Here is a 10,479-nt window from a genome sequence, read left to right as displayed (position 1 = left end):
ATCTATCTATCTATCTATCTATCTATCTATCTATCTATCTATCTATCTATCTGGTTAAATATACATCTACCTAAATGCATATCTAGTTAGGTATCATTTTAATTTATACTGAGATACTATACTTTCTTTTTAAGTTTTTCTTGTTTGACTTTTTCCATATTTCTTTGTTTTTCTCTTTGTTATTGTAAGACTTTTTCATAGGTTTCATTCAGCAAACTCCTTCAGACGTGTGTATAAAAACTTCTAGTGAGTTACAGTTTGTGTCATTTTGTGGTGGGGGAAGACAGAATCAGTAGATACACTCAGTAGCTATCATCTTTCTCCTCTGTCATATCTCTTTCTGTCATGTAATTTTGAAATATTGTGGAATATCCAGTCACAATATTAACATGATGATGTTCATACTGAAATCACTGTTTAGTGCATCATCATCATAAAAAATTGCACCTACAGTATCACCATGTCTCTTATGAGTGGTGAATTCCCATTGTAAATCCCATCTTTCTAACAAATTGAGTTAAATATCAAGGTAAAAGCAACTGTTGTGGCTTGCTGAAAGTCTCTAAGACCAATGAAGCTGGGATTTTTCAGTGGCAGTGAAAATGTAAGGGCTTTCCCTCTCTGGATGATGAATTGTCATTAAAGTAATTGATGAGTTTTATGGTTTTGAAAATTAGTACAGGTTGACTCTCCCTTATCAGAAATTATTTGGACCAGAAATCTTTTGAGTTTTGGATGGATTTATTTATTTATTTGGATTTTGGAATACTTGCATATTTAATAAGATAACTTGAAGCTGGGATTCAAGTGTAAACACAAAATTCATTTATGTTTCATATATACCTTGTATACATAGCCCAAAGGCAATTTTACGCACAATATTTTTTAATAATTTTGTACACAAAGTGTATGTACATTGAACCACCAGAAAGCAAATGAGACACTATCTCATCCACCCGTTAAAAATGTTCTGGATTTTGGAGTACTTTGGATTTCAGAATTGCAGATAAGGGAGGCTTAACCTGTACATGTATTTGTTCTTTGGAGTTCAGTATTTCTTTATCTCTTTTTTGTGTCCATATGTATATTCTAGTGACATCCCAAGGATTCCTGAAACTTCTCATCCTCCACTAGAATCTAGTGAGTATTCACTTTGTCCTGTCTCTGCTTTCACAAAAAAATATATTTATATCCACTCTGCTACTAGAGACATTCCCTAAAACTTCTTTTGCTGCCTGTGGGTTTAGTCTACAAAGCATTGGTCTGTACATCCTTTTCTCAGATTAGTGCAGCCTTTACTTGTATCAGTCAAATCTACTTGGATGACATGCAAGGCTCCTCATAAAATCTATGAGATAAGCAAGAACTATGATGAATAACATTCAGTGAGGTCATTCATAATGTTGGATGGTCATAGTGATCTAATGACAGGTGCAGTTCATACTTCTCCCAGCAAAGTATGCATCTCAAAAGAGTTCTTCAAAATGATGAGTGGCATTCCCACTACTTAACTGTAACACATCTATACTTTGAATGTCAAGAACAGCCAAGAGTAAGTGCCTGAATTGATTGTCTGAAGTCATTTAATCACTGTTCAGATAATTTTTCCTTTCTGCTCTCCCTTTGTATCATGTTTTAAACTTTTGTACTGAAATGCTTTCCTGTTGCATCTGAAGTGAGTCAGGGAACTCTGCTTAATATTGTTTAACAAACCAAGAAGAAGAAAAAGCCAGCAACCTGGCTTATTTTCTTGTTTTATTACATATATTTTACCCAAAGCCAAAATCATTTAATGCTAGGGAAAGAAGGAAGTGAAAGGTGATCAGCTTTGACTCTTGTTCCTGGCTTGATAAACAATGATTGATGAAATAAACCATTATTTGCATAGCTTGGAAAGATTCTTCAGACTCAGACATAATTTAAACAAACATCTGGCTTAATGCTCTGCTATGATGAAGGTCCATGTAAATCAGATTGTTGAAAATGATTTCTTTTGCTCTTGCACAGTCAATTCATCGCGCAACTATCATACAGGCCCTTTTTGGACAAAGCTTATGAGATGCCAAATCACAAGTATTTAAACTTCTTTTCCTGAACAGTTTATTGCTTGCCACAACCATCCATATTATTTTAAAGAGGTGGTGACAATACTGTCCTCACTATGTTCAAGGCCAGTGATAAGAACAACTTCATTACCCCCAATCTAATTGTCAGGTTTAAGAGACAAAAATATATAGTGTCTGTAGAATGTGTCTTTCTTAAAGAGTGCATATTATTTGTACTGCTAGATAATAATTGCCTCAAAGTAAAGCCATGTGTCCACTGATTGATTATTTACAATGAATAGCATCAAACTATAGAAACATGGAGAAAATACTTCAGAATTAATTGATGGAAGTTTATTTTTGTACTTGTAGAAATCGAAAGAGAATAAAAAGTTTAAGGATACTTGTTGATATTCCCCCCTCCCTCCATGTAACTACCTGTGCACAGTACCCTAAAACGCCATCACTCTCAGCTGAGCTTGATGCCCTCTTTCAGCTCATGATCTGGGGAAAGCACCCAGCTTGTTTCTCCCATGGCAATCCCCAAAATACTTTTTCATTACTTTTTTTTTCCTCTACAAAAAGAGTTTTTCCACCACAACAACATTATTACCCATTTGTTTTGACGAGAAGTGAGTGGAATGTTGACCTTGAAAAGTAGCTTGTACAAAACATCACAGGAGAGAAAAGTGAATGTTCCTTATACCTTGTCTGATCAGTTTCCTTATTTTGTTTTTGTTTCTGTTCAAAGTTTTAACATTTTGTTGAAAATCTTAACATTTAATTGCATTTTAAAATAATTTTCTTTTTTCTTTCTATCTCCTCTCTTCCTGTTTTCTCCTTTCTTTTACTTTTCTTTCTACCGTGGTATTTAAAAATTTTTTTGCAGCTATGGAAAGTGGGCTAAAAAGGGAAGGTACTATGTTCCTTTTCTTATCGCTATTATTGTTGCTATTATCTTGGCTAAAGCAATCATTTTGCCCTCATTATATACATGTGGAATGAAGGATTTCCTTTGTAATGTGGCTTGTTAACCACTAGTTCAGGAGTGAGGAACTTCCGAATCAAGGGCCGCATGCAGCCCAAGGCCATTTTTGTGCCCCTCCCAAGGGCCACTTGATCATATAACATCCATCCATCTCGGGTGGATGCTATACCCATTTTACTACATTTTGACCCCCCACACATGCTTATAACATTCCCCCCCCCCCCCCAAAAAGAAGTGATCGCCTAGATGTCAACATTTTGGTCCTCTCAGTTTGTCAGGAGTGCAGGCACAGAAGGTTATGAAAGAGGATTTGTTACTCATGCATCCCATGGAGCACTGATGCAGCTTACAATCCCTAGCCCTGTGCTGATTGATATCTTTGAAAAGACAATTCAATGGGCACATTTAAAATTGAATTAATGCTGTGTTATAGCAATAGTAGTAGTACTAATAAAATCTTTTTTAAAATCATCATTAAATTGATGTGTTCTGTTCTCCCTATGACAATCCCTTTTAGGTTCTAGCTCATTTGAATCTCAAAAAATGGAACGGCCTTCCATTTCCGTTATTTCCCCTACTAGTCCTGGAGCCCTAAAAGATGCACCGCAGGTTCTACCTGGGCAGCTCTCAGTAAGTGGAAATTTATGTTCAATGTGGGGAAATGTTTTATCTGCTGTTATGATAAACAGACTTTCTTATTCAGATGTCATTTTTAAAAAACAACAACATAGTTTGCAATGATTAGAAAATGTGTTATTGTAAGCTTTCAGTCTTCAAGAAAGCATTGTTCCATGTTTTCCTAGCAATGAGAACACATAGTTAGAAGCAAACCTACATGTGAAGTGGGGGGCAAAGGCTGCATCCACACTGCAGGAATAATCCAGGTTGACACCACTTTAATTGCCATGGCTCAGTGCTTTGGAATTTTGGGAACTGTAGTTTTGTGAGACATTTAGCCTTCTCTGTCAGAGAGATCTGATGTCACAACAAACTGCAGCTCCCAGAGTTCCATAGCATTGAGCCATGGCAGTTAAAGTGGTGTCAAATTGAATTATTTCTGCAATGTGGATGCAGCCAAAATCTCCATTCAGTATTTGGGACAGAAGGATCCAAAGGGGAGGAGATAACCCTTGCCACCGGATCACCTCCAAACAACCACCAAGGGCACTAAAGATTCTTCCTGATATCCATTTACCCATATCCATTTACTCATGCTACTGTGTAGGATAAAGCTTTTCTGTGGCTAAGGCTTTTCTCTCTAGGAGCTTTCAACAGAATGACATTATGTCATTGCATCACACATTAAGGGGGGATGAAACTGAATGTCCCAATTGGTGACTACTGGGAGGAGCTCCAGCAAAGGCAACAGGTTTAGTCCTACTTTTTCCTCTGCCTCTGAGGAAGGAAGAGGATTTTAGTCCACTTGTATCAAAGCATTGATACGAGTGGACAAGATATGTGGAGAATAATTACTGGTCAGCATTTGTACAGTTGAATACTTTGTATAATTCTAGGACTGGATTCCCTTCTGTGCATGGGCATAATGTTGTTCTCAATGAACAAAATCTGTTCCTCCCCTACATTGGCTCTATTGCAGAATTATGCTAACTGCCTACACGCAGGGACATACTGATCATTTGTAGCTGCATGGATTATTCTCCCCCACTATTCCCATTGTAATTCACTTTGTCTTTTTGGGGTTAAGGTAATGTGTTGATATTTCTATCATGTTGGTGTATATTTGATAAGTTGCTTTCATCAGAAGAAGACATCCCTGAGCATAGATCTCATGCAGACAGATGATTACCTCTTCTTTTGTAGCCCTGGCATGAATTCCAGTGATAGCTTATGCCTTCCATGTCAGTGAGATATGAATCTGCTCTAGGTTTTTGTCTGAATTTTAAGGTAGCAATGTTAAGGTTTGGAATAAAATGTTCAGCACTTCAAATAATTCATTTTAAGTACAGACCTTTTGCACTTCAACTCCCAGAAGCTCCAGCCAGCTTGGCTAGCAGTCAGGAATTCTGAGTGCTGAAGCCCAAAACAGCTAGAGGACCGAAGTTTAAGAATCACTGGTATAGACCAAACCTGGAACAGGTTCATTATCCTACTGTCATGAGAGCAACCAGCCCCCACTGGTTACCTCAAATGTCTTCTGAGGGCAGATGTTGAGGGGGCAGAATGAGATGCCAAGAAAGGGGGAAATTATTTAATGTCATTCCTGTCTTGTCTTGATCTACTTCTGGGTCAGAGGCCTTCTGGTAGTGGAAGGACCCCTTCTAGCTGAATTCTGGACTCAACCTGACAATGTTTTAGTTTGCACTTTGATAATCACCATGCACTATATTTTGCTGAAGAGGTAGGCTACAGATATTCCTTAAAAAGCAAACAAATAAATGCACATTATCTGATTTGACTATGCATATGAATGTTTTACAGATGCTATGGAACAGAAGTGTATTTTTCAATACTGTATATCATAAAATATCCATGTGCCACAGAGCAGATTCTACCTATCAAGAAAATTTAGGAGAATGGATGAAGGCAGAAACTAATGTTTCAGTGGTGGATCAAACTTTAAAAATGTTAGACCTCTTATGCTGAGAGGTTTGGGGTTGTGTGTTCCACTTTGAGCAGCAAAATGTCTTGGGCTGAGGTGGTTGTAGTCATCAGGGCATAAAGATAAGTATACAAATAAGAACATAAAAAGAAACCACTTGCATCATACCAAAGGTCTATCTATTTTTGCAACCTATCTCTTACTTTGACCAAATAGATGCCAACAAATGGGACATGAGAATACTAGCACTCTCATCTGTTGTTTCTGCTCAGCTAGTGTTATCTTGCCTCTAAATCTCAGCCATCATGACTGGTATCAAGTAATTAAACCATCCTCCTTGACTTTGTCTAAACCTATTTAGATGTACAGTGGGGCTTCCTCATTCGCTGGGGTTAGGGTCAAATTTTTATTGATCGGTTACCATTATTTATACTTTTTAGGTTAAACTATGGTATGACAAAGTGGGACATCAGTTAATAGTGAATGTTCTTCAAGCAACAGATCTGCCACCTAGAATAGATGGACGACCAAGAAATCCTTATGTGAAAATGTATTTTCTTCCAGACAGAAGGTAATACTCCCAGGGAAACATGTAATTGACTGTGTGAACAATTCAAAATAGTACCTTGTTGTATGTGTATATGTAGCATAATTTTTCATACAAGCCATTAAATGTTATGGATACCTTGTTTAAAGTAATTTATGCCCACTGCCCTGTTCCTAGTGGAGATTAAAGGACCAGTTCTTAATCAGAGTTAATATCATCAGCTCTGGTGGCAGCTAGACAAATCAGTGAGGTATTCTTATGGGTACAGTTCTTTTTTCTGTTCCTCTGCCCTGTCCAATCTATGGATATAGGCACCAAACAGTCAACTATTGTCCTTGTTACATTTAATATGTAATAACAAATACATAATACATAATAACAAATCTCATTGTGGTTTTATTTGTTTGTATGCCCTTGGTCAGACCTAGACTGGGAGATTCTTGATGTTGTAGTCTAATAGAGTGGTGTTTCCCAGTTTTGGACTCCCTCCATTTGTCTACAATGGTCTCATATCAATTCCAGGCAACCTATATGTTCTGCTCCAAACCTACTCTTGGGAGCACTTCTATGTGACTAAGCAGCAATGCAGAGTAGCATCCCCTCTTTGTGTTTTGTAAACATCTTGCCAATGCTAGGAGGCTAAAGCCCCAGAGCTAAGTCAGCAATGAACAGAATTCTTCATTCAGCACCCCTTCATGAAACTTACTGTGTGAGATGGCAACAGAGGTGAATTGCTTTCTGCACAATGATTTACAATATTGTTTTATGTTTCAGTGATAAGAGCAAAAGGAGGACCAAAACGGTAAAGAAAAGTTTAGAACCAAAATGGAACCAAACATTTCTCTATTCACATGTACATCGTAGAGATTTTAGAGAACGGATGTTAGAAATCACGGTCTGGGATCAGCCACGAGTGCAAGAAGAAGAAAGTGACTTTCTTGGAGAGGTGAATGAACATGTTGGCACTGTAAAGTTGTTATATTTTAAACATGTAACAGAATCTCATAGGGCTAGATTTAATTGTTGCTCTCAATTAGAAGAGGCCCACTGAATCAAAGATACCTTGTAAGTAAACATTTATATAAGCTCAAATGATTGAGTGGGTCAACTCTAATTGAGACCAATAATAAATAGAATTAGTCCAGAGTGTGTTTATTTCTATTGTTCCAACTAAGAACATACTTGCTACATTTTCCCATAGATCCTTATAGAGCTGGAGACGGCACTTTTAGATGATGAACCACATTGGTATAAACTGCAGACACATGATGAATCTTCACTACCTCTGCCTCAGCCATCACCTTTCATGCCAAGGAGACATGCTCATGGTGGAGAAAACGCTAGCAAAAAATTACAAAGTAGGTCCAGCTCTCCATTTCTTTCTTGCTTGTATCTTTTACCTAATTATTATGGTATAAATACATGCTAGTACCTTTTGAATAATTATTATGGTACAAGAAATATGATATAACTGAATATTAACTACAATGTATTCTTTAAAATGTGTGCTTCCTCAAAATTTATACATATAAAAATAGGTGCGAACACTTTGAGACTTGGCACATACTCCCAAAGTGGGTTTATAACTTCTGTACTATCCAATTAGTTTATCCTAAGTTGATTGTTGGTAAGAGAATGTGGATGCAGTCTCTTCACACCCATTTATTTTTTATTTATTTAGAGTATTTATATCCTGCTCTTCAGCCACAAAGGTTCTCAGAGCGGCTTACAATTATTATTATTTTTAATTAGACAGTTCCCTGCCCTCAGGCTTACAATCTAAAAAGACATGACACAAAAAGAGAAGGGAATGGTGGTGGGGAAGGGGATCAGGTCCAGCAGTTCTTCTCTCCCTCTTAGGCCTGGACCAAGGCAGATGGACTGCAGGGAGGACTTGGCTCCTTAATCTAGGCCAGGCCCAATAGCTGGGCCTGCATCTCTCCCTCCTTGGTCAGATGGCACCAGATGGATAGGAGGGAGGGCTCTGCTTCTAACATGATCTCAATAAGTTCAACCAACATGGTTCTGTAAATGTGACTGAACATTGTATAAAGCTTTCAAATTGAATAAAAAGCCCTGAATACTCTGGCTTTCTAGTAACTTTTGGGACCTTGGTTGTTCTACAGAATAAAAAAATGTGTAATTTCGTGGGAAAGAAAAATAAGTCTATAAAAATAAGTATACATGTATATCATTAGGATTTGAAATCTTCCCCACTATGTCATGGAAACCCGCTGGAAGATCTCAGGGGAGTCATACCATCTCAGCCCCAGAAAACCATGTGATAGGTTGGCCTTAGGGTTGCCATAAGTCAGAAATGATTGAAGGCACATGACAACATAGATATATACTTTTAAAAATATGGGAGCATATAAGGTAGATCTGTGTGATTTCGGATGTGAAATATTAAATTGAGGCAAGGCTGGGTTGGCACTGTTATCAATCCATTATGCCTGGGAGAACAGATTACACATCAAGAGGCATTGCTCTAGTCCAGTTGAGCCAGGAAGAGTTTTTGACCTGGAATGAACAATTTGGGTAGGCGGTAAAAAGCTCCCCTTTTTTTTAAGGTCTGGGAGATTCCTTGTTCTCCTTTCTATGAGTTAGATCAGGGACCTCAGAATTTCCCTCAGTCTTAAAAGTCAGTGTTTTAATATTTTTGTATATTCTCTTCTAAAATCTAGATCTTAGACAGTAGATAGTTTAAATTTTGAGGAGACAATCAAAAGCTGAAAACTGGAAATCCTTCTTCAGTAAGACTGAGCCAAAACATCTCTAAAGACTTGTGGCTCAAAATGGGTTCCTTCTCACTTTATTTCAGTGCTGTCATCTGTTTTCTGGCAGTAGTTCCCCTCCTAGAAGTGGTATTCACCTGTGTGACTGGTAGCCACTACCTTTTTTAAAACTCAGAATTCCTTTAGAATGAGGCTTAGATGTGTATTCCTGAATGAGGAACTGTTTGGATAAAACAAAATAGTTACCAGAAAAAGGGTATATTAACCAGTTTTCATTCTTCTTTGTCATCGTAAAGTCACCAAAATGTCCCATTACCTATGTTTATATGGGGTATACCCATATGGAAATAATTTTGACAGCCCTAAGCTGAAAGCCTGAATCTTGAAGTATGCTTATTCTTATGCAACCTGCTGTATTTATTGTTGTGTGCTTTCAAGTTGCTTCTGACTTATGGTGGCCCCAAGGTGAACCTCTCACAGGTTTTCTTGCCAGGATTTGTGCAGAGGGGGTTGCCTTTGCCTTCCTCTAAGGCTGAGAGAATATGACTTGCTCAAGGTCACCCAGTGGGCTTCCATGGCTGAGCAGAGATTGGAACCCTGTTTCCAGAGTCATAGTCCAATGCTCAAACAACTACCTAAAGGCACCTGATCTTGACTGATCTTGGAAGCTACGCAGGGTCAGCCCTGGTTAGTACTTTGATGAGAGACTACATACGAGGTGCTCTAGGCTATATTTTAGAGAAAGGAATTGTCAAACCATCTCTGACTATTCCTCGTCTAAGAAATTCATGGGTTTGCCATTAAGTTGAGACGCAACTTGAAGGCACATGTATATGCACACACAAGGTGAAAACACAGTTGTAAACCCCTTTTTACTTACCTCTGATTTATAGATACATGCTAATCCTTGATGACTGCATCATAAAAGGATGGCTTGTACATGTAAATAGATTGTTACATATCTAACACCGCAGATGGAAATTTCATTTCACCTCACACTCTCACAGTCAGAAGTGTTTTCCGCAGAGTAAGTGCACATGTTCAGCTGGCAGTCATTAAGTGTATAGTTACCAAGTCATGCAGAATCAAGTGTACATATAGGCACGTATCAACCAGGCCATACATTTCAGCTGTATGAGACATATAGTAGCAGCACAACTCCTTACAGAGTTGTAAGTTAGTACCAGGGTGAGGTACCAGATAGGTTTCCATTGGTACTATTGCACCAATGTGTCCTGCTCCTCAAATGGTACATCAGGATGTCTCTGATGGGCAAAATGATCAGTAACTGCAACTTGTGCAATGTGTTTAAGAATAGAGGAGTATCTCAGGCTAATATCAATCTACAGTCTTTTTCCTCCTTTGGATTTTTACTTTTAATAAGAAACTATTACTCTGGCAACTTGGGCAGAACACTCAAACTCTGGACCTCATGACAGGCCTTTAGGATCACTTTTGGCACAGCTATGGACATTACTGTTTTTACATTTGTAGACAGGTCAGGATGGCCATTCCTTTAATTTTAACAGTAATTGTTGTAAACGTATCACTTTTTTCAGAGGTTAAAGCACATTCCCTTTAAGAACCATTTTACAATTGTTTTC

At 37.9% G+C, this 10,479-nt stretch overlaps 1 protein-coding gene across 1 annotated transcript in view; it reads left to right on the top strand.

The window, feature by feature from the left end:
* Positions 1-10,479, top strand: part of RIMS1 (regulating synaptic membrane exocytosis 1) — a 336,871-nt gene that overhangs the window by 196,521 nt on the left and 129,871 nt on the right. Inside the window, 5 exon segments of the mRNA XM_042475735.1 lie at positions 1,094-1,140; positions 3,551-3,663; positions 6,034-6,164; positions 6,915-7,086; positions 7,342-7,498. Of these exon segments, the coding sequence (XP_042331669.1) occupies positions 1,094-1,140; positions 3,551-3,663; positions 6,034-6,164; positions 6,915-7,086; positions 7,342-7,498 (620 nt within the window).

Source organism: Sceloporus undulatus, chromosome 1, assembly GCF_019175285.1.
Source record: "Sceloporus undulatus isolate JIND9_A2432 ecotype Alabama chromosome 1, SceUnd_v1.1, whole genome shotgun sequence".
Taxonomy (NCBI): domain Eukaryota; kingdom Metazoa; phylum Chordata; class Lepidosauria; order Squamata; family Phrynosomatidae; genus Sceloporus; species Sceloporus undulatus.
Note: the sequence above shows the minus strand (reverse complement) of the source record. Positions and strands in the feature narration are given on the sequence as shown.